Here is a 23,400-nt window from a genome sequence, read left to right as displayed (position 1 = left end):
TCGTTCAAACCGCCGGTAAACCTATAGTTAGAGAGGCTGTAGATGTTGAAGGGGACTTAACCAAAACGAAATTAAGGGGGCCTGGGCAGGCTAGTTGTAGGACGCGTCCGCCATCGTCGATTCAACCAAGACATAGACTAAGGCGGCATACCGAGAGACTTCCTCAGAAAGGCGGTCTGTCTAAGGACTAAAGCCTTCGAGCCTTGCTTAATGTTGCGGGTAAGCCTGGGCACCACTATCAGCGAGGCTAGAAGCGAATGACCCAAAAGGGTGAAGCGTCCCAAGGATGGCACAGACTGATTATGACATGGTGATTATTTGGGCGGATAAGACCGAAAGCCCTGGAGGTATTCTTGGGCAACATCTAGTTATCTACGATCACTGGCATCAACCATGCTCATCAATTCGGCTAGCTAGCGGTAATTAACCCTCGAAAGACCTAGAAATAGCCCACTGCTTCAAGCAGGAGCTTATCCAACAACCGAGTAGCCCTCAGATGAATTGGCACACATTCGCTTGATCTAGCGAGCCAGTTAAGCCAAGAGATTGGAGATATCCCCGTGCTCTATTCGACATTTTCCATCTTTGTTTGACGTGTCTCCGCTCTTAAAACAGTCCAAACATCCGAACCACGTCTTGTGCTTGGGAATGTTACGGGCAAGAGCACGCAGGTCCCTTGTTAGGCTGTCTGTGCGATCCCCGGCACACCCGCAGTTATATCGTGACGTGCAGCTCCTCACGGCGAGAAGGGGAAGATTATTTGCAGCTTTGAGCAAGTCTCTGAGTTTATGATCTCTTAGGTCAAGCTCGTAAGGGACAATTCCCGCTCCCCTGAGAGTGAGGGTATATTCTGAAATGGCATGGCTCGCACGATAACATCCCGAGGTGAGGCTTGTCCATTGCCACGTCGTCCACGGTGCTGTGACGGCGCGGTGATAGGCTTCGCAGAATTGAAGTCGCTTCTGGTCCAGGTACCCTGAGTCAAAGTTAGCCAAGTCCTTGAACTTGCTCGAGAATCCGGGTTCTTACTCCCAACGTCATTGGGCAGAAGAGGATGGTCAATCAACTGGATCGCCTGGGTCTGGGGCCCTGCAATCGGTCCTTCATGATAAAGAACCAATGTCCACGCAACTTCGCAGAACTCATGCGGCAAATCTGCCACATAAGCGAAGATGAGAAGACGGGAAATGTTTTCAATTGACGCTTCTTCCACATCAGGCAGTGAAGACGTCCAGTTCCTAAGCCATAGGGCACCGCAGTACTTGAGAGTCTGAGTGCATTGATACTTGTCGCACACGCCAGCCAGGGCGAGAAGTAAGTTGCTTCGGGGCTGTTCGGGGATTCCCTTGAACTTGAAATGTAGTATCCTGCATAGAAGAAGCATGGCTGTGAAGTCATCATCAGGAAGCAATAGCCGATATGGTTCCTGGCCTGGTGATGCCTTTGAGTCGGACAGTTGGACTCCCTCGAGAAACCTCCCGTCGAGCATGGCTTGGAATACTGGGGATGCATTTGAGAGAATTTTTGAGGATACTAATATCTCTCTGTCCTCGAGCTGGGCAGTCATCTCCTTCTCCTCATCTTCAGACTTGGGCTGATCTTCCTTTTCGGAGGCGTTTTTTGAGGGAGCATCGGTTTGAGGGTCGTACGGTGAGACTAGAACAAGGTCCCCAGCGGGATCAACCGTGCTTCTCTTCAACATCGATTCGGTGTTCGGTCTTGCGTTAAAGGACTTGATGCTCATTCAGGTTGGGCGAGGGAGGATGGAGGAGCAAGAATCGCGTTGCTGAGGGTCTCCATCAAATTGAGTTTCAGCCACGGCGCTTAGTCACCCACTTGGCGCGTGCGGCAAGGGACTTGGAGGCTGGCGCCTTGTGATTGACGTTCTAAGCGCCTGAGGTTCAGGGATAAGCTAAATCACAGATGGCCACTGAGAGAAGGCCATGACAACCACCAATCAAACATTTGAACTATATCGTTGGATTGCGAGGTTTTGGTATGGTGCACAAGACGTCTCCGGCGACAAAAGAAAACGTTGGTAGCGCTCTGCAAAGACTCGGCGCCAAGTCTGATCGTGAGGTGAAGAAGTCGGGGCGAATCGTCTGCATTAACTAGACGAGATTTTCCCCCATTCGTTTTGATTCTCTGTCTCTTTATTACATGTATCAAATGTCAAATTCTCATCTAACAATGTTGGTCTCGATCGATAACGACTACTATCACGACGTTCCAACGTGCCAGTGGTTGACTTACGTAGGCGGGATTGCGAAACGATCACAGGCTTCTACAATCCTAAATTCACTCATAAATGCACCTTAAATTACAGTATCATTATGTATTGATATCTCATACTGGTATCTCTCATATAAGTCATGACTACTTATGCCAGAATCGCCTGTGCTGTACGATTTTTGGGTCGTCGGATCACCTACCTACCCTACACATAAATCGAGAACGGGTGGCATGACAGGGTTCTTCTTTGAGACAGTAGTAAACTGGGCCTAAATCTGGAACCGTTTCAAATGGCTCTGGGGGGAAGTTGAGGTCATCCCGTACAAGTCCGAGTCTGCCGGATCGTATTGAGCGTTGACCTTTCAATCGCAGAACCTTGACAAAAGTTCCGGAGCTTCTCGCATGTGCTTCAAAGGCCCTGGCCTCCGTTCGGGGTCTTCCAGACCGGGGCATTGATCGGCACACACCCCTGTCTCCGAACCGGAGCGTACTTCTTAAGCATAAGACGGCGTGCCCAATAGGGAAGCTCTTCAAACATCTCCCCACGCCTCGACCGTTAGATTAGATTACAGCATTTGCACTCTCAATGGCCACACGAGTTTCCTACTCCACGCTCCTTTAATAGCACTGGTAACAGCCGAGGCATCCACGATAGGTTACATCGACACGATGAGCTAGGCTGCCGAGCCGTACCTTGCACAAAAAGCCCTCGTCCGTGATTGGCAGGTGTCTTCTCGTTTATCTAGGGTTTCGTTCAATGAGCGCGGACTCCACTTCCTTCCACGGAAGGTGGATTTGCATAGTCACGCTCTGGACCTGGACCAAGGACTTAGCAGGGCTTTCTATGGACTAACAAGGGCGGCGACAAGACGCTTCTTGAAGTTACTCTGGCGTGATGTCGACGGCTTTCCTGGCTATGACTATTTCCAACTTGGCAGGAGGGATAGTTCTTGATACGAGAGACCACGGCTGAACACAACAAAGAGGGCGAGGATCGACACTATCCGTCTATCACGGCATCAAATTGTCCGTCTTCGCGATAAGTCCTGAAAGATAGTAAAGAATATAAATACTGAGAGAATTGCGGCTTGTTTGAACAATATCATCTCAGCTTCGTCCATCTTCAGTCTGACTACTACTCCGCTTTCATCATGGTTTCCAAGTCTCTTCTCGCTGTCCTTCTCGGCACCGCCGGTGTCCTGGCCCTCCCCCTCGTTGCGCCGTCTCTGATCCTACACAGGAACAGTTGGACAATGCCGCAACTCTCAGGGCCATTGAGGAAACCGCCAGAATCGCCGCCAGGGCCTCCATCACTGTCGAAACATATTTCCATGTTGTCTCGTCTTCCTCATCCAAGTACATCACCCAAAAGCAGCTACAAGACCAGCTAGTCTACATGAACGATTCTTATGGCCCCCATGGAGTTACGTTCAGGCTGGCGGGCACCGATTTCACCACAAACACCAACTGGGCTGCTGGCAACGGCGAGGTTGCGATGAAGAGGCAGCTCCGTAAAGGAGATTACAGCACTCTCAACCTCTACTTTGTTGACACTCCCAAGCTGGATGGCCGCACGGCTCTCGGCTACTGCCACTTCCCCGAGCCTGGGGTGACAACTGGATCCACGACTTTCATCAAGGACGGTTGCGTCATTGATGCGCAAACCGTCCCCGGCGGAACTGCTGAACCATACAACCTGGGTGGAACCGCTGTCCACGAGATTGGACACTGGTTCAATCTCTTCCATACTTTCCAGGGCGGCTGCACTGGCAGTGGTGACTTTGTCAGCGATACCCCTGCCCAGGGTAAAAATACAGAGGGTTGCCCTGCCCGCTCGGATACGTGCCCAAACCAGCCCGGCGATGACCCCATCCACAACTACATGGATTATTCCACCGAGTAAGGCCTTTCTATACGTCTTCTTGTTTAGCAATGACTAATTTGACATAGTATCTGCTATGAGGAGTTTACTCCCGGCCAAGAGACTCGCCTTCACACCGCTTGGGAGACTTATCGCCAGTAGAGAGAGAGGTTTTGTGGATCTACCCTGACCGACTTGTGTACATAGTCCTTAGTTGCCGAGATGATGATGAAATGAAGAGTGTAATTGAGAAGTATATAAAACCTAAGTGCTAATGACTTTACTATCCCTCCAGCTAGTTACAAGTCAAGGGAAAATCGCGCGTGTGTTGTCTCCGTTCCCACTCAATCTCAAAGGTCCAACACTTCGCTGATCCCATCCCATATCCATCTCAAAGGACTGACAATGTTGATGAACAGCCGCTTCACCTCCCAGAAAACTTCGTACAAAGCCCATGCGATATGGTAGACGATGACCATAGCCTCACTCATAACCCACGAGGCGGTTTTCTTGACTTGCTGTATAACCGGATGCGAACACTTCCAAGGTCTCGTCACTGCAGAAGTACTCAGATCCTCTAGTTCATCATCCACAGCCCAGTCTAGCCTCGTACGATAGACGTTGTACATGAGGGGGCCACCGCACATCTCACGGGCATCAAATGGACATTCAAACCGGCACTGCGTTTCATTGACCCGTGATGATGGCGGCGGGTATGAGCGAGAGCAATGGCAGTCGCCACCCTGTCTTAGTGCAACAGGATATCCACTTGCAGCGCATGCGTATGTGCAAGAATCTCCCTGAGTCTCGCGGTTGAAAGACCTATGGTCTATGGTCTTAAAACTCGCTGGTGTGTCACTGAAACAACCATAGAGCGGTAGCTTTGGCAACTCGTGATCCTCTTTGTCATCGGCGACGAGAGACTGCAACCCCGTATTCATAACGCTAAGAAGAGCCTCGTGTCCGCCGCAGGCCCGTGGCGGATATCCAGGACATGGGATATCGCATTCCCGGTCCTTCACTCTGGAGCTCCTTTTGGGATATGTGTCCGAGCAGGAGCAACTCTGGTCGTACATCAACGCAACGGGCTTTCCCATGCGTCTGCAGTACCGGGGACAGCTAGTAGCAGTGTTGGTTGATTCCCTGCCCTTGGGTCGTCGGGTAAACTCTCTGGGGCGTGAGCTATAGCAGCCGTGGTATGTTATCCGGACTAAGGTCAACTCCATAAAGGGACTCTTCTCAGAAGGACCGTCGACAGTCCCAACCTGATGCTTGACCTTTTGCGAGAGCCCGGTGAGGTACGCAGTGTACATAAATGAATGGCCACCACACACATGATCAGTGCTGCCACGGCATGGGATCCCACAAGAATCATCGTTGACCAACGCCGCCGTAGGTGGGTAGGTAGTGGCGCAGTGACACTCAGAGCCATGGATCATGGCAACCGGTTTTCTCTTGATCCGACAAAGGGTGGTACAGGACTTGAGAAAATCACTTGTGCTGCGCGCGCGCAACGACGTACGAACTGCGCCCTTGGGAAGCTGCTTGAAACATCCCTGAGAGATGAGTTGGTCAGAAGTTGCAAGTCGCTTGGGCTGCTGCTCAGTTACTGAGGCGGCGCCCTGAGACCGTGGGGGAGGAAGAGGCTCATGCTCGACGTCCAACTTGATGCCCAGATTGTAGACACTGTAGGCTCCTGGGCCACCACACACCCAATGGTGTTTGCCGGAACATGGTAGTAGGCATCGTTCTTCAGGGAGCAGTGACCGTTCGGTTGGATACTTGTCGGAGCAGTAGCACTTGTCGTCGTTTATGAGCATAACACTGTATTGCCGGCCCTTGCACTGGCGATAGCACCAATTTGGGGCCATATTTGTCCGCCGAAAGAAGGTGAATTGGCTCGGGAGCTCACTGAAACAGCCTTGTGAGGTGTATCGGTCCAATGTAGGAGGCTGCACGGGTAGTCGCTTGGTTCTGAATGTGTTAGGGTCCGATGTCTGGGCGACTACCAGAGCCACCCAGAGAAGAAGGGGGAAAAGAGTGACAAACATCATCTTGAGCCTTGCCATCGCATCGAAAAGTGAGATGGCTTGAGTAAGGAGCAGAAAAAAAGTTACGGTTGGGGGATGAACCTCTTTTCTCCATTACTCTCAAAGGATCAACCAGGCCCCCCTGCAATTTGCGAAACTAGGCACGAGCTGCTGTTGGTCTGCACGACCAATCAATACTGAACAGCACACTGGGGAATGGGACGGTGGCAAGGATGGGACCAACATACATCTTGTCACTAAATAGAGCTCTACCTCATGCCTGTATCCTAGTATTCCAGCTGATCCTTCAGCCGTGGTGCTGACCAACAACCGCTTGAACCAGATTAGGTAAACGCCGAAACCACAACACGCTCTTGGAGACGACGGGTGAAGATTTGGGCGGTTGAGACGTATCGGAACTACCCAGCCAGTAGCAACTCATGCTATTTCGAGACGTCCTGCTATATAATGGGCAAATAACCAGTGATGGACCTCTCAGTTACGCCAGGACTCCTGAAATGGGTGTGTAAGCAGGCTGGTTTAAGTATAGATAGTTTGCCAATGATTCACACCACCATTCAACCCTACCTAGAAATCAATCTGCATGAAGGGTCGCACTATTTTGCCTGACCTTTGGTGCTTGACCGCCCCGTTTTGGTTGATATGGTTATTTGTGTTTTACTGCCTCAGTAACTCAAAGGCTACTGGCTGATGTGAGGATCATGTCAAGTCTGATCTAAGAAATGGCAACGCTTAAAATACGGATGAATACTGCGGTTATCTGTTCTTTCCAATAGCTTCATTTGCGATCTGCATAAGTTTCTGCGGGGTTGAGAGTAATGGTACTAAAACCCGCGGAAACCACGGACACCGCGGCACTTGGTGTAGGTCTTTACTCACTTCATCATTTAACTGTAATACTTAAGCCATGCATTACCTGACCTACTCTTCTCCGAAATTACCGTAGGCACATTTGTGTAAGCTTGACAAGGCCAATCCGCCTGCAAACACTTTACTAGCACCTCAAAGATGTCGAAGCATAAGTGCGTCTTGCCTTTACTACTTCTGTTATTCGTCTTTCTCACCAAGTATTTTAGTTTCAGGGTGAACCATGTGGCAATCGCTGTCCCAAATCTCGACGAAGCCATTGAGTGGTACTCAGATGTTTTCAACCTAACCCTCTTGATACCTGCGTTGACACTGGATCGATCCAAAAGGCCAGATAACCCCATCTTTACCATCTACCCGCCTAGTTGCAAGTGGATGCGGCTAGCTCTCCTTGGTGCTGGTCCTGAAGGACCTACAGACTTGGAGCTCTTCCAGTTTCAAGACCCAACACCGGAGGAGGAGTGTAACTTTGAGCTCCAGTATAGACGAGGTGGATACTTTCATATGGCTCTGACGGTTGAGGATGTAGATGCTGTGGTCGAGAAAATAGTGAGTCGGGGTGGCAGAAAGGTCGGGCTGGATATGCCCTGTTCAAAGTCCCACAAAGCTGCCTATGTCACAGATAAATGGGGCAATGGAATGGAAATTATGAATGCCAGCTACTCAGATATTGTAGCTGAAGTAATGGAGCAGTATAGGCAGTTCAACAATTGAAGGTAGTCATGCTAGGTACTTCTATAGTCGGCTTGCGGAGCTCGCACCACGTGTAAGGTCACGTGTTTAGTTTTTATGGCATCGCTAGAAAGGGGGAAGCGCGTATTGACTCTTCTTCTTCCGTCATGACACGGGTGGTAATGTGTCAGCAAACTGACCTCTAGGTGCGACAGGCCTAAGCCCAACAAGTGACCAGCTCAACGTTTTTCGACTAGTCACCGCATAACGACCTACAGAGCCAATGTCGTTGTGGGGGGAGTGACAGGCCATTCGGGCCAGGCTCAAGGCTCTGGTAACCCTTCCCGACGATTAGCTCTCAATGTCGGCCTCAACCGCTCTCATGCCGTTGCTCATCTGTTGACACGAGAAAGGCTTGCGATGCTTGTCGAAAACGAAAGACCAAATGCGACGAGAATAAGCCATCCTGTGGGCGCTGCACTCGCCTTGGGTTGGACTGCAGCTATGTTGAAACAGTTGCTGCAAAGTAGGCCAACATTCTGACCGACCCCCTTGATGTGACAGGCACCTGATCAAATACCGCCTCTAGAAAGAATCTTTCAGTTGCTGAGTTGGAAGGGACACTGAAACGCATGGATGAGAAATTGGACATCTTGACCACACTTGCTCGGCAAAATGAAGGACAGTCCAGAAGTTTCATGCCTCGAGCAGTCCACGATGCTCCGGCTCCGGCTTCTAGTCCCAGTACCCAGGTTGCTACTTTCAGCCCCATGAACTTCGGGGGCGGAGAGCTTTACGCAGCTCCAACCCCGTTCCTTGACACGGGCCGGATTCGTGAGGAGCTTTCCCTCTCGCAGAGACACTCGACAGCTCCGCAACACTTGCTCACCTGGCCATGCTCTCCCCTCCAACTGAGCGAGCCTGATTTGCAATACCCCATGCATCTCGAGATAAAGCGATCTAAGATGTCACAGTCAACGGCACCGCCCCGCCACCTCGAGATGTTGTCAAGAGATCATACTTGGCTTTCGGGGTTGTCTTTATCCGATGTGCACCTCTTGACGAAGTCGTACTTTGAGCACTTCCATCCGTCTTGCCTCATCTTGGACGAGAACGTATTCTATTCCGACATCCTCAGCAAGGCTTTGCAGATAAACTTCGCAAAGGACCATAGCACATGCACTGTGCTGCTTGTCTGTGCCATAGGTTCTATCGCCGCCTACTACTCTGGGCATGAAGACTGGTGCTCAAGCCTTGAACATGACGTCGGTATCGGTTTCTTCAATTTGGCAAACGAGATGTTTCGCGATCTGGAAGGCGCAAACTGGAGCAGCGTGGAGTGTCTACTACTGATGGGGTATGTTCTTATCCGGACAAGCAAGGTCTTTGCTGACGAGGCTGCGTGCCTCAGAGTCTTCTATTCTGCTAAAATTAGGGTATATGATGCGTGGCAAGTGAGCCATCGGGCTTGTTGCACCATCTTGATCTTAGTCCCTCTGTACGCCAGCCTGAGTCCCCTTTCCGCGCGACTGACTGCTGATTTGCTGAAGGCAGGGAACCTTGGGGGCACGGGAATGCCAACTATTCTGGATTGCATATCTGCACGAAAGGTATTCTTGGACAACTGGGAGGGACTAAAAGCGCTGCTCACAGCTTCACAGTCAAATCCTTGCCGAGTTCGACTTCCCAGCTAGTGGTTTGGGAAAGCTGGCCAGCAGCATACCGTTACCGCTCATGCCTGGCGCGGGAACAGACCCCCATTACGCTAAATACCAGTTCTTCTTTCTCGCTCTTATCTCCATGAGAAAGCTTCTAAATCGGATTCTCTTCCACCTGTATAGCCGAGGTATGTCATGGATGATTGACTGTCTGACCTGTAGATGCTTACTAGATGGTCTATCAAGAGCAGAATAGCGAAAACCCGAGCCACGATTCGCCATCAGCTGAGAAGCCCACGGCGTTCTTATCAGCAACTCCCTCTATCATTCAGGAGCTAGACCGTCAGCTCGAAGAATGGCGAATGTGTTTGCCATCTGGGCTCGAATTTTCTGCATACTCAGGGGCCCAGCAAACCGACGACCAAGACATTGCTCAGATACGGCCGATCCACGAACGTTTGCGTGGAAACCTCATGGCGCGATATTTCGCTGCCAAGTCTATTATCCACCGCCCATTCATCTACAGGGCTCTACACTGTGAACATGGTAGCATACTGTCTGAGGAGGATCAGATTGGTGCCCAGACGGCCATCGGGAGCGCGTTCAGGTGCACCCTCTACAGCGGAATCTTCCATGAACCTTTGCCGTTGCTATTGCATCCTATCAACACTTGCCGAAGGTGTGGTTCAAACAGCCAGAAGCCGTCTTGATGCTAATCAGAGTCTAGTCTTTTTGCTCTCGAAGTGCAAATTTCACTTTTGCTTCGCAGGGAAACGCTCCATTTCGTGCTACCCAAGGATTGGAAGATGGCAGGGAAGGCAAGAGAAATTGTCACGGGGCTCACAACGGAAATGTCTCCTACAGTTGCGCGAGACTGGGAAATATTGCAATTACTATCCTAATTGACTTTTCAAACCTTTACACCAACAGCCGCAATGAATTAGTTGATCCACTGGAATGCCTTGGAGGAGCGGAACGTCGCAGTCACGCCCTTGTCTCGAGAATCCTTGGCCGCCGTGACATGGAACTCGGCGTTCCCCTCTATCACCCACTTGTTGACTGCATCATCCCAGTATGAGACGCTGACTTTATCGAGAGTCGTGCGTGCTGTGACTGTCTCTCCCACGCGCACAATAACCTTGTCCCAGCCTTTGAGCTCTCTAACTGGTCTTCCCAATCGAGGATTGGCTTGGTTGACGTAGAACTGAACAATTTCCTTGCCGTCACGATCACCTGTGTTGGTGACATCCACTACGACCTCAATATCACCGTTGGCGGGAAGTACATCTCCGCTGAGTCGAATATTGCTGTACCTGAACGTAGTGTAAGAGAGGCCTGCACCGAAGGGGAAGAGGGGATCGATTTTGCGCAGATCGTAGAAACGATAGCCGGCGTAGATACCCTCGCCATAGTGAACGATGTCATTTTCTCCAGGATGATTGCCATACGAGGGATTATCCTCAAGTCGCTTCGGGAAAGTGATTGGAAGCTTGCCACTCGGGTTGGTAGCCCCAAGAAGGACATCAGCCAGAGAGTTTCCTAGCTCTTGTCCCTGGTACCAAGCTTGGATGATAGCCGGAACCTGCTCACTCCAGGGCATCGTGATGGGACTACCTGTCTGATTCACGACGATAGTGTTGGGGTTTGCTTCGGCCACGGCAGCAATGAACTCGTTCGATCGCCCCGGCAAGTCCATCGACACCATGTCGCTGGTCTCAGTCTCCCACTCGTGGTCCTTACCCACCACCACGATGGCGATGTCGCTGTCTCGCGCCATGTTGACTCCTTCTTGGAAGAACTCTTCGAGATCACCAGGGTTCTCCATAAACCCTATGCGACCACCATCTTGGACCTCTTCACGCTCTAGTTCTGCCATGAAGTCGAGGTCGTACGGCTTCGGCTCCCGACTGATCGACTCGAGAACCAGCTCGTATTCTTGACCCGCTTGCATGTGTATCTTGACACGCTCCTCCGGCGAACCGTAGCTCATGAAGAGTGCAGACTTCGGGGACCACCAGTGTCGGTCGATGTCAATGAGCACCTTTCCGTCCAGGATGAGCTTGCCTGGACCACACGAAGACAGAGAAAGCTCATGCAATCCCGTGGTCTTTGGAGCAATGATGGTTTTGCCTCTGTAGGAGTACCGCTCACCGGTGGTCAACTCGGGTGGGAGCCCGTCGTAACAGACCAGATGCGAGCTTGGGCGATTCTCCACCATGAAGGGCTCGCCGCTATGGCTCATGTTCCGATAGAATGATAACAAGAAGCCAGGCTTTCCTGTTTCCGGATTTCTCATCACAGCGGGATCGACGAGAGGGATGTAGCGATGCGTGAGAATGCCTGCATGTGTCTGAACTTTGGCTGTCGAGGCCTTCTCCAACACTTGAGTCTTGATGGACTCATACGGTGTCGTGCGATAGTGAGGTGCCAAGTTCGAGCTTCCACCACCCGTGGCAACTGATCGTGCAGCGTTGGGGCCGATCACAGCAATTGTTTTGCTGTTCAAATCAGATAACGGGAGAAGATTGGTAGAGTTCTTAAGCAAAACGATCCCTGGAGAGAGGTTGTGAGCAGATTGCCTCGTCGAGGTTCTAGATGGGAGCATACCTTCAGCACCAGCCCGACGAAGGATCTTCCGGTGCTCGGGAAGATCATCGGCCTTTTCTGGTCCCTCCTTCCAGTCCGGAATGCTGCTTTTTCCCGTCTTGTAAAGCAGCTCTAGAACCCGTGAAGCTGACGCGTCGATGAATGATGCGTCCACCAATCCTTGACGAAAAGCCTCGATCAAATGTTTGCCTCTCCTTCGGATTGGCCCAGGCATCTCGAGGTCCAAACTACTACTTGTCAGCCACTGCTATTACTCAATTGGGGCACATCTCTCACCCTGCTTTAACAGATGGAACAACACTGTTGGTGCCAAACCAATCGCTCATAACGAGGCCGTCCCAACCCCATTCTTTTCGAAGCACGTCATGTAAAAGAAACTCATGACCAGAACAGAAAGTGCCGTTGACTTTGTTGTAAGCTGTCATCACACTCCATGGGTTGCTATCTCGGATGGCAATTTGGAAGGGCTGCAGGGCGATTTCGCGCAGAGCGCGATCGGGAATCTTCTCGTCAATGAAGAACCGACGGGTTTCCTGGTCATTCGCAACGAAGTGCTTGACACATGTTCCGATACCCGCCTCCTGTATGGAATTGATGAATGTGGCCGCGAGCTTTCCAGTCAAGAAAGGATCCTCGCTGTAGGCCTCGAAATTGCGACCACCGAGGGGAGTCCTCGGAATGCAGACTGATTGCTGATTAGAAGCGCGGCCATGGGCAATTGTGATAAAATGATGACTTACCTGTAGGGCCAAGCAGGACATCAACCTCCTTGCTCTTGGCCTCAGCGATAAGGACTTGGCAAACATCCTTGATAACCTGCTTGTCCCAGGTAGCAGCCAACGAGACACTGCAAAAGTCGATTCGTTAGTGACTGTCATGATGTCCATAGAGAGTACGATTCTTACCCTGTTGGTGCTGAAGCCGCACTCACTCCATCAGTGAAAATGCCACCGCGGACACCCACAGGCCCATCAGAGGTCTTGATGCGGGAAATCCCCAGGCGAGGAATGGGGTGTGTTCTCCAAAGATCTTCTCCAGAAAGCAGCATGACCTTTTCCTCAAGGGTCATCTGTGACAGTTTCTCTCGTGCCCAAGCCTTGGCATGATTTGTGTCATTGCCGTTGACCAGGCTAAGAGCTGCCCCAGGCTGTAATTTGATGACGGTCATGGTGATGTCCAAAGTGGGTGAAGACGGAATGGAACTGAGCTGAGAGATGGCTCAAGCGTTGTCAGCTCTTGAACAGTACTCCAGACCAAAAAGAGAATACCAGCCGTCTTTAAGACCTAGATGACCGTCGACCCAATCTGGTCATGGCACCCCTTGTGACACAATTGCCAAGACCTTTCTGAACGGGGAGACACGGACCTGACTCCGCTCATGCGGCGACTAAGATGGCGCGTCGGACCTGGTCCGTCTCTCCGCGCGAACACAACTCACCCCTAACCGCTTTGGAACATAGGGTTACCACCGAGCCATTTTCTGGGGCCCCAGGTTCTCTCTCCTGTCAATCCGGGGACGACCACGGGACTCTCCAATCCGCGCTAGAGATTCTCGACCATCAAGAGTCAGTTCATGTTTAGAGACCATCAAGTCCAAGGCCGGAGTGGTGGTGTAGGATGAACGTGGTTCAAAACTATAAAGGCAATTCTCGCCTACGTCCTCAGATCCTTTGATCCTCAGCAACCACATCCTAACCTCCTCTTCTATCAGACACACGTTCAATTGGCATCGGCCCAAAATGACCTCCAACATTCCCACAGGTCGTCCTGCCCGGAGTGTGGCCGAGATTCTAGCTCAGGACCACACTTCTCCTTTTGCACTCACCCCATCGCTTATCAACCTCTATTCCATTCTCGCTCCCGCCTGTCTCGTCGTTTGCGCAACCAACGGTTATGATTCGAGTCTCCTTACCGGTCTTCAAGGCGTTGAAGCTTGGAAGGAACAATTCGGCTCGCCAAAGGGTGCGCTCCTGGGCATCACCAGCGCGTCTTATCCCCTCGGCGCGATTCTTTCCACCCCGTTATCCGCCTTTATCTCAGATCGTTTCGGTCGTCGCCAGTCTATCATAATCGGAAGTCTCATAATGATCCTCGGTGTCATCATGCAAACCGCCAGCTCCAGCATTGGTCTCTTCCTCGGTGGAAGGATAGTCGTCGGATTCGGTATCACACTCGCCCTCGCAGCCGGCCCAGTCCTCATCTCGGAACTCGCCCATCCACGACATCGAGTCTTGTTCAGCTCCCTATACAATACGAGTTTCTACTTGGGCGCTCTCCTGGCAGGCTGGGTTGCCTTTGGAAGCTACCGCATCCAGAGTGCCTGGGCATGGCGTCTTCCGACCCTTCTCCAAGCGGGACCTGCCCTCATTCAGATTACCTTCATCTGGTTTCTCGATGAATCCCCTCGATGGCTGGTATACAAAGATCGTGGCGAAGAGGCATATAAGATCCTGGTTAAGAACCACGGAAACGGAGATTGGAATGATCCTCTCGTGCAGGCTGAGTTTTGGGAAATGAACGAGACTCTCAAAGCTGAACGAGCTGTCAAGGAACAGGGTTTGAAGCTCTTCATCGCTACACCAGGCAATCGGAAGCGACTGTTCCTTCTTATCACTCTGGCTGTTTTTGGGCAGTGGAGTGGCAACGGCCTTGTGTCGTACTACCTCACCAAGATTTTAACCAGCATCGGCATTGTAACTCAGCATGACCAAACCATGCTGACCGGTACAATCAGCACTGTCAACTATGCCACTGCACTATTCGCCGCCGTTCTGTCTACCAAGGTTGGCCGTCGAACGATGTTTGTTGGTGGTGGTGTGGCCATGTTTGTGACCTTCTCTGCTCTCACGGCGAGCATTGCCGTATACAACGAGAATGGCTCAAAGGCAGCGAGCAAGTCAGCGCTTGCTTTTATCTTCATCTACTACGCGTCCTTCAACATGTGTCTAAACCCACTACTGTTCGCATATCCCACCGAGATCTTGCCCTTCAGGCTTCGAGCGATGGGTCTGAGTATCCTACTGTTCGCGAACAAGGCTGCCTTGTTCTTCAACCAATTTGTTAACCCCGTTGGAATGGACGACTTGGGATGGAAGTATTACCTCGTTTATGTGGTTTGGCTGCTGGTAGAAGTGCTCGTCTTCTGGTTCTTCTACCCCGAGACGAAGGGCTTTACTTTGGAAAAGGTTCAGGAGGTGTTTGGAGACGGCGTGGATCTTGATGGCCCAGAAGAGAAGGGAAAGCTAGGGGACGCTTTTGGTGTCCATGAGATGAACGATGAGGACAGCGCACATGTTGAAAAGGTTACTCAGGTCAAGTCTCTGACGGCTCAGTGAGGGTAGGAGTTCATTCGGACTGCATCGCATCCCTCCAATATTGAACTACGTAGATTTTACCTATTGTTCATACATATACGTCATGCTCTCAGACTTTTACATGCTCATCATCCACCACAATCCCCAGAGTGTAACCTTAGCGGCAAGGCCAATGATGCAGCACATCAGACTCGCTATCGGTTGGAAATGATATAAAATCATGTTCCCAGCGCTTAAGCCTACAAACGAGGCCAAGAGAACCCCAATGGCCTCGGGCCAGGTTGAAGTCTGGCGTACAATCGAAGACCAAAGAACTGCCGCCCCTGATTAGCCAAGTGTGCATGACCTTTTTCTGCATTAGAGGGACACCTACGCGGCAGGACGACCTCATTGAGTCTGGTCAAGATGCGAACCGCAAAACCGGCATGACTTTCACTTATTGACTGGCCGAGTATGGACACAATCGGAGGAATAACCGAGCACATGCTCATTGCCGCGACTATGTGCCGTCAGTAGATGCAGCAGCTAAATGTTATTGCCACTTACAGGATACTGATACATCCATCGACATGGAAAGGCCAACAATCACCAAGACCAAGAGCATGGGTACTTCGTCAAAAGCCTGCGACTCTCCAATTGCATCCTGTTCTCCCAGAGAAGCCAGGAGAGAGAGGCCAAAGAAAATCAACGGCCGACAGCAACTGACGACATGCGTCTGCCCGTAATTAGCAACCAGGCTTTGTCCGTCGGGACTGATACATACCCATCGATGAGAACGCGTTCCATCTTGAGTGCACGAATCAAGCTTGTGGGATGCCGCACGTCGAGCAAGCCATGCCTTCTGGTGGGGAGCAAGCCAAGAAACCTCGAGCGGACGCCCAACAAGGTCCAATGGAATCAGTGGCAGGATAAGACATACCGCGGAAGATGCTAGCACAATTCCAAAGGACACGTGCTCTTGAAGATGCTTCCCAATGCATCCAAGGAGGAAAATAACATTGCGGCCTACAAGGGCCCAGACTAGAAGGCGCAGAGGCATTTCCCTCAGGCTATACCACGACCAGGTAAGTATGACAAATGCCGAGAGGAGGAAGCCGTCCACTGAGCCCGCGAGAAAGAGAAACATGGTTATTGTGGATGGGGAGGTCTCGTAGTGATATTGGGGGGGTGGTAGCGGTAGGAACCCTAGAGACAGTCAGCTCGAGCTCGTCATGAGAGGGGGAGACAGTCTTTACATTTGAACATGACAATATACCGGAAAGCGCGGGCCAGAGACACCCGTGTTAGAACAAGGTAAGCCAGGGGCTGGACTATAAGAAATGAAGCAGTGTAGGTCAATCCGTAGGTCGGGTGGACTTCAAGATTTAGGAAGTGACCTGATGATCCATCCATATTGACAGCAATCTAGACTTATTAGCAAACGCGGGTCAAGTTCTCGATGGAACTTACAATGCAAATAATGAAAAAGATGACTTCTGCGATCCACATGCGGGACCTGTCTTGGAGTATTTCCTCGTCTGCCCCTTCAGGATCGGCTGAATTTGCCTCGAGATCGGTCTGCGACGCCGACTGGATAGTATTGATAGCGCTCTCCGGAGGTACTTTCTTGGACGGCAGAGGCAGAGCAAATCGAATTCCATCCATGCAATGCATTTGGTCAAGACTCCTCCGGCCTCCAGTCTGGCGCCGGAAGGTCGTCTGGCGCTGGAAGGTCTTCTGTCTCCAATCATACGAACAGAGCAGAGCACGTTGCGTTCCGCCGTCCTCCTCGCCGCAGATGAACATGGCAACTGGAGGTAGCTGACAGCGAAAGTGCGTCAGGGTCATCATCTGAGTATCGACCAGTGAGAATGAAAAGTCGCCATCAGTCTTTGGGGTTACTCGGGAAAGACCACTGTCGTCAGTGTCTGTGTACGACTGAGGGGTGATATCCTGAAGTCTCCCGTGATTGAACCCCCAGAGTTGCTTCTCCAAGCTTGCAGCATTCGCCCTTCCTTCGATTCCGATCAGGCGTGGCTTAACCGTGTTTTTCCAAGCACCTCGGGAAGACAAAAGTAAGATTGGCGCACAGAGGGCGAAAGCGCCAGCGATGTGGTTCACCCAGGCAATCAAGGGCGTCACCTCGTCGAAATGGTCCGGTCCCTCCACAAACCACAAAATAACGAGGAAAATATAAGCAACCCTTGTAAGCATTGCCGACCAAGTGATCCCCATAGCAAAGGCACCCGAACGGTATTTTGATGTCTCGTTGTCAAACAGAGGCTCGGGGTCTAGGTTGTCCCAGTGAATTGTTGCGCCGTGCACTCCATCCAGTCGGATCGTTGTCGGCCCCAGGACCTCGGAGACTCTGCAGGTTGGGCTTATATCACGCAGCTTTGCTCCCCAGTGGTCTGCCATGTCGTGCCATGGAGCACCAGGCTGCGGAGCCAGAGATATCAGCTGCACGAGACATGCGTCGCTCTTGTTGGCAAGGCAGAGCTTGGCAAAGGCCTGAAATCCCGCGTCTTTCTTGTTGATTGATGGTCGACTGCTACTGGGGAAAAGACCCATGATGGCATAGGCAATGTCTCCCTGGCTGAACTGGTCTGTCTGCCTCCGGGAAAAGCATGCGAGGGCAGCTTCTATGAGGTGGTCGTGTTTGAGAGTAGCTGTGTTCTCGAAGTGGTCGACCAGCTCCTTCACCGCTACAGCATCATCCCAAGCTCTCTCTGCAAAGTTGCGCTTCGCCAAGGCCTTGGGCTCAGAGGATTCTCCAGCCACGTACAGCTTGATCCTGTGCTCGCCTGGGCAGAGGAGAAGCTCGGGTAGAGTCCACAGACGTGAGCCCCATTGTCGCAACCAAGGTGTAACGTTTTCGCGAGTAAAAGCTGGGGTTTCTTTCTTTGCAAGCATAGCCGTTATCTTGTCGGAAGCTGAAGGTCCGATTACAATGATCATGGAGTGTGCGGCACGAACGATATCGCAGATGCGGTAGACGTCGTCGCTATCGCTGGTTGCTCTCGCAATACCATCGTCGTTCCGGACACACTCAAAGTCGAGCCAGAACGCCCTCTTCCCAGCTCGTCTCGCTGCATCGATGCCATAGTTTATGAGGGCCTGTCGGTCTCTCTGGGCGAGTTGTCTGTTGGCTTCCCTCGCTTCTTCATTTGGGTAGTTGAACTGGGATATCTCCTCATCCGTGGCGACTCTGAACTGCATTCGAGTGTACGACACGAAGACAAACTCCAAATCAACGTCATCCCCATTTTCCCAAATGTAATCCGACACCTTGATTGTCTTAAAGCTGCCCTTGTCGAAGTTTTGAACAAAGCATAGATATCGTGGGCGGAGATGAGTCGATGCAGCAGCATTGCTGTTACCAAGTCGCACAGTCGCGGCTCCGTGTAATCTGGGAGTTTGGGTTGGAGCCGTCGGGGTCAATCTGATGTCGTCTAGATATGACTGTCGAGTTGGACCTGCTCCTTGTCTCTGCGGACTCTGGTCCAGGCTGGGTGTACTAGCTGCTAATGGTGGGCAGAGGACAGGGTCATACCGCGTGTCGGGATTGATGAAGTTTTCTGATTTGACGTCTGGCCAGAATCCCTCGACCCCAGCGGTCTATCATGGCTTCAGTCAGTGAGCTTTCATCTAGAGAGGCGTGCATTGCATTACCAAGATGCAAAGCAGAGGCCAGGCAACGCCAAGTTTCAAGGCCGCTAGAAAAGTTGATTGTAACGTGTAGCGCGGTGTCAGCTTGCCTGGCTCGAAGATGGACGATCCTATCCAGTAGGAGACTCGGAGGACTGAGTGGACTCGGGACCGCGGTCCTCGGATTCGAGTCCATCTCGACGTGGGAGGTAGAAGTCGTGGATCCTCGGCAGTCTGGAGCACCAAAGGGACGAGCCGACTGTCAGAGGGCCGGATCCACTGTTCAAGCTGGGGTTCTTGGCTCTCCATGCCGGCTTGTGTCGCCATGGTGACTTGTGAGAGAACCGAAGCATCCAGGAACAACAGGCTCAGAGCCTTAATATGTGAGAGGTGGAGATAATGACTTTACCGCCGAGGTGATGAAACAGCGACACAGCCTTGTTGCCTGATAACATAGCCACACAATACAGCCCGCGACACATTCAGCTTTGACCAGCATCCCTGTCTCGCGTCAGGGGAGTAAGGACAAGGGTATTTTATTGGCTAACTTATTTATATTTAGTCTTCTGCCCCCACCTTTGCTTATCAGTCTGCAGGGTAAGCGTGACAGGACGATGCTACATCGTACAACTAAGAATGGTGATGGGTGGACAGCTATACGTCTGGCGGTTTGAACATTTGATGAAGAAACCGTGAAGTCTTCTCCTGCAGGCAGCAGAAAGTTAAAAAAAAAAAAAAAAAAAAGGCCACTGTGTTGGCATTGGGATATGATGCTAGGATGTATTGACCATGTGTTCTTTATTATAGACGAAGCCCGGCTCTTGATGGGTTAACTAAGCCAGAAGATCAAACAAGCCATGAGAATATTCATTAATAGGTTTTACGTGTATATATGACTGGGAAAGATGAGCTTACCACTAGGCTGCTGCACATGGACATGAGACAATGGTAACGCTTCTGGGTAGGGATGGTGGATCTTGTGGCATTGGGCATCTAAGACCTCACAAAACCCAGGACACTCACAATCAAGGCTCAGTCACTAGAGCTGTTTAGTTTGCTTTCGTTTTACCAAAACGAGACAGCGAAGGGATTGTCGCAGGGCGTGTTGGGATTAAGAGACCAGATGCTGTTTGCCAATGATAAGCTCATCTTTTTCCAGGATGAAGTGGCATCCTGACCTCAAGTGACACTCCCAGTGCCCCAAAGATGGGAGTTGGTAACAGACTCCTCCTTGGCTATGGAAAGCTAAGGACTGCGACTCCCAGCACTGAGATTCAAAGAACAAGAGCTCAATTAGGTCAAATAGAGGCAGGTTGATTAGAGTGTTATCTCTACATCATCCCCGAACTACCCGGCAGCAATAAAACCATGAAGTTGATAAAAGAATGAGCACAAAAAAGATGACATAGGAGGTGCAAGGACATAGAATAGCCGTTCAACCAAACACATGCGAATATGCGATTACTGCAAACATAACACCCTAACTCGATCAAAAGTCAAAAGGAGGGGCATCGACAGAGTCAGCACATCCGTTGACGAATTGTCCATCAGTGGTTGGAGTACTGTCAGACAGGATAACATTGCCATCGGGATCCTCAACGGAAAAGCCAAAGCCACCACCCTGCTGAGCATTGACCCACGACAACCTGAACGGGATGTAGTCTCCGGCATTCTGGACATCGAATGTGAAGGACCTCGAAGTAGGTGCGTAGTAATCGGCGATGTAGTAGGCATTGCCGTTATTGTATCCCGACCTCGCTGGATCTCCGATCCAAGTGTACACGACATCGTCTAGCTGATCACCTGGGAGATTGAACGTGTATGTGCCAACCTTGTTGGGGTGGAAATAACCAATGTGCTGCACGATGTTGTACTGGGCATTTGTGCCAGTATCTGTGCCGTAGACAGTAAAGGTTTGATCCTGGCTCGGTATGCCAACAGTTGTGGCTGTTCCCCTTGATCCTGGGGATTGCCCGCTAAGAGAAGTGCCAATCTGGAATGTTTGCTGCGACCAGGTTGTGGTCTGCTCAGTAGGATGATATGGGATATGACCAGGGTTGGTTTCCCCGTCGGGGGCCTGTTCAAAGTTATAGAACGCCCATTCGAGGCCTGGCGTGCAGGGCGGGGTTTCCGATGTTGTTGTTGATGGGGCATCGGAAGTTGTAGATTCCTCAGTGGTTGTGGGTGCATCCGTTGTGGTTGGTGCCGTGGTGGTTGTGGATTTGGCAGATGTGGTTGACTCTGCCGGCGTGGTAGTCTCATCAGTGGTTGTGGACTCTTCGGATGTAGTAGGGCCTTGTGTTGAGGATGTCTCTGGTGTCGTAGACGGCTGTTCCGTCAACGAAGATCCGTCTATAGTGGTAGAGGGAGGCTCTGATGAGCTGGTCGAGCGACGGACAAACACCGATGTTGTACAGGGGCGAGTGCAATCACTGGGGGGCGGTACCGTGACCACAGGCTCGCAGGTTCCGGTACTGGGACATGGCTCAGTGATAGTGGTGATGACGTCAGGAGGAGGCGTAGTTGTGAGAGACACTGAGGTAGAAGGACGGACTTTAACTTTGGTTGTGCAGGGGCGAGTGCAATCACTGGGGGGTGGCACAGTAACCACAGGCTCGCAGGTCCCAGTACTCGTACAAGGCTCTGTAATAGTTATGATGACATCAGGAGGTGTAGTCGTGAGGGATGGTGTATTGGGAGGGTAGGTAATGACCGTCGTTGTGCATGGGTGCTTGCAGTTTTTCGCAGGCGGAATAGTAATGACGGGCTCGCAAGAGCCAGTGCTAGTGCAAGTCCCCGTGATTGTCGTGATAACATCAGGCGGCGTCGTAGTGAAGGACAATGTCCTAGGAGGGTAGGTAATGACAGTTGTCGTACAAGGACGCACACAATCGACCGGAGGCGTAATGGTAATGGGCTCGCAGGAGGTTGTAGCCGTGCAAACCTCAGTCAATGTGATGGCAGTGTTGGGTGGCGTTGTGGGGACAGTCGTGACCACATGAGGTCTCGCAATTCGAAGCTGGGGGGATAGTGATGGTTCCAGGAGTAGTTCCTGGGACAGTGGTCATTATAAATCTTGTATTCAAAAGATCCAAAGGGGAAGGACCTGTAACTACAACCGTGCTTATGCCTGGCGCTCGTGGGGTCGTTGTGGTTCTGGTAATGAGACTGGGGATAGGTCCCGGGACAGTTACCACGATGGTATGAATACAGTCGAAGCCTGAACAGCTGGAAACTGGCGAAACGGTCGTTGTTCCAAAAGTTGAGCCTATCACGAAGGACGTGGTAATTCCAAGGACTGGGGGAGGGAATACGTATTTAGTAATGGTCCGGAAACCCGCTCTCGGCGGAGGGATACCCTCAGTCTTCAGCGGGGGAGGTATGCCAGTAATGGTGATGGTGACAACACCAGGGGGAGATTGCGGCTCATTGGGACTTCCGGGATGGCCAGGAACAATGGATTGACCTGGTACCCGAGGTTGCCCTGGGGGATTTGGCTGAACAGGCGGGTTGGGGTTCGCTGGAGTCCCGGATTGACCTGGGATCTGAGGCTTCCCAGGATCATTAGGCAGCCCAGGAGTGCCATTTTGATCGGGAGGGTTGGTACCCAGAGGTTCGAATGGAACAGTATAAGTCCTAGAGACAGGTTAACTTCTTCCTGGTTCAGCATTGGTAGGACAAGTTACCTCGTGCGAGTGGAAGCCGAGGTGGTTCTATCACAAATGACCTCATAAGGCTGAAGCTCAATAACCTGGAACCCGTTGGGGCAATCAGACGTGCCAGCCGTAGAGAGACCTGTGCTCGAAAGGAGCAAGGCTGCGCTGCCCCAGACAACGGTTTGGAGACGCATGGTGTCAGCCTGAACTGACTAGTTCTCTTCCTTGATGAGAGGATGTCTTGGCTAGTAACTTGAAGATGCAGGGGAGTAAAGAGATGTGATGAGAATGAAGGAGCAAGTTACTTAAGTGCTCAGAGGGTTATATAACTTATGAGAGACCTGCTGACACAGACTGCCGGTATCCTTTTCAACATATGGCACCTTGACAAGCCCGGATAAAGAAATCCCTTACCTACCTATTCCGACCACTCTGTTCAGCTTTTAAGCGAGCTTGAAAGTACCAGGTTAGCATCGCCTAGTAGTCCTGTTGAATCCTACACATTCCTCCAAGATGTCTTGCAAAGGTAGCACCCTTGCGTGACATGGTAGGCCGGGCCGAGACATTCAGATCAGAACCCTCTAGACTATCAATAAAGTATCCCCACTTAGAGGAGAAGCCAAAGATTACTAGTTGATCACTTAGTCCCCTTTGACAAGAAGCGTTTGTCGGTGATAACAGAGCGGCCGAGATGGCATTCGTGGGAGTTCAGTCACAAATCATATGAGCATCCAGTTCAACTCCATACCACCTCGTATCGAGTTCCGGCATCTGAATGCAGCTAACCCACTGAAGCTATCGCCTTGAATTTGGGTTTGAAGGATGAAGGATCAAGTCTCTTTCTTCCTGATTCGG

At 51.3% G+C, this 23,400-nt stretch overlaps 8 protein-coding genes across 8 annotated transcripts; 3 read left to right on the top strand and 5 right to left on the bottom strand.

Moving 5' to 3' along the window:
• Window positions 1-533: 533 nt before the first annotated feature.
• MRS44_002099 (uncharacterized protein) lies at window positions 534-1,744 on the bottom strand (the record flags this gene model as incomplete). The annotated part of the gene is made up of 2 exons (XM_046272302.2): window positions 534-976; window positions 1,030-1,744. 2 exons carry the CDS (start codon window positions 1,742-1,744, stop codon window positions 534-536), a joined length of 1,158 nt encoding a protein of 385 aa, XP_046126659.2.
• A 1,639-nt stretch (window positions 1,745-3,383) lies between these two features.
• Window positions 3,384-4,255, top strand: MRS44_002098 (uncharacterized protein; the record flags this gene model as incomplete). Its single annotated transcript, XM_065622686.1, has 3 exons — window positions 3,384-3,428; window positions 3,479-4,131; window positions 4,183-4,255. 3 exons carry the CDS (start codon window positions 3,384-3,386, stop codon window positions 4,253-4,255), a joined length of 771 nt encoding a protein of 256 aa, XP_065478758.1.
• Window positions 4,256-4,443: 188 nt separating this feature from the next.
• Window positions 4,444-6,147, bottom strand: MRS44_002097 (uncharacterized protein; the record flags this gene model as incomplete). Its single annotated transcript, XM_065622685.1, has 1 exon — window positions 4,444-6,147. The coding sequence occupies one exon, from the start codon at window positions 6,145-6,147 to the stop codon at window positions 4,444-4,446; it is 1,704 nt and encodes a 567-aa protein (XP_065478757.1).
• A 1,005-nt stretch (window positions 6,148-7,152) lies between these two features.
• On the top strand, window positions 7,153-10,051 carry MRS44_002096 (uncharacterized protein; the record flags this gene model as incomplete). The annotated part of the gene is made up of 7 exons (XM_065622684.1): window positions 7,153-7,166; window positions 7,221-7,692; window positions 7,753-7,777; window positions 7,964-8,209; window positions 8,287-9,040; window positions 9,345-9,529; window positions 9,588-10,051. 7 exons carry the CDS (start codon window positions 7,153-7,155, stop codon window positions 10,049-10,051), a joined length of 2,160 nt encoding a protein of 719 aa, XP_065478756.1.
• A 230-nt stretch (window positions 10,052-10,281) lies between these two features.
• On the bottom strand, window positions 10,282-13,116 carry MRS44_002095 (uncharacterized protein; the record flags this gene model as incomplete). Its single annotated transcript, XM_046278932.2, has 5 exons — window positions 10,282-11,894; window positions 11,949-12,175; window positions 12,225-12,633; window positions 12,689-12,795; window positions 12,854-13,116. 5 exons carry the CDS (start codon window positions 13,114-13,116, stop codon window positions 10,282-10,284), a joined length of 2,619 nt encoding a protein of 872 aa, XP_046126655.2.
• Window positions 13,117-13,687: 571 nt separating this feature from the next.
• MRS44_002094 (uncharacterized protein) lies at window positions 13,688-15,283 on the top strand (the record flags this gene model as incomplete). The annotated part of the gene is made up of 1 exon (XM_065622683.1): window positions 13,688-15,283. One exon carries the CDS (start codon window positions 13,688-13,690, stop codon window positions 15,281-15,283), a length of 1,596 nt encoding a protein of 531 aa, XP_065478755.1.
• A 96-nt stretch (window positions 15,284-15,379) lies between these two features.
• On the bottom strand, window positions 15,380-19,216 carry MRS44_002093 (uncharacterized protein; the record flags this gene model as incomplete). Its single annotated transcript, XM_065622682.1, has 7 exons — window positions 15,380-15,585; window positions 15,636-15,761; window positions 15,809-15,977; window positions 16,026-16,447; window positions 16,498-16,666; window positions 16,712-18,859; window positions 18,914-19,216. 7 exons carry the CDS (start codon window positions 19,214-19,216, stop codon window positions 15,380-15,382), a joined length of 3,543 nt encoding a protein of 1,180 aa, XP_065478754.1.
• A 1,162-nt stretch (window positions 19,217-20,378) lies between these two features.
• On the bottom strand, window positions 20,379-22,739 carry MRS44_002092 (uncharacterized protein; the record flags this gene model as incomplete). Its single annotated transcript, XM_065622681.1, has 3 exons — window positions 20,379-21,941; window positions 22,084-22,525; window positions 22,576-22,739. 3 exons carry the CDS (start codon window positions 22,737-22,739, stop codon window positions 20,379-20,381), a joined length of 2,169 nt encoding a protein of 722 aa, XP_065478753.1.
• Between the last annotated feature and the right edge of the window lie 661 nt (window positions 22,740-23,400).

This window comes from Fusarium solani (assembly GCF_023522795.1).
Source record: "Fusarium solani strain SB1 chromosome Unknown bctg00000001, whole genome shotgun sequence".
NCBI classification, from domain to species: domain Eukaryota; kingdom Fungi; phylum Ascomycota; class Sordariomycetes; order Hypocreales; family Nectriaceae; genus Fusarium; species Fusarium solani.
This window is presented reverse-complemented; position numbering and strand designations above follow the sequence as displayed.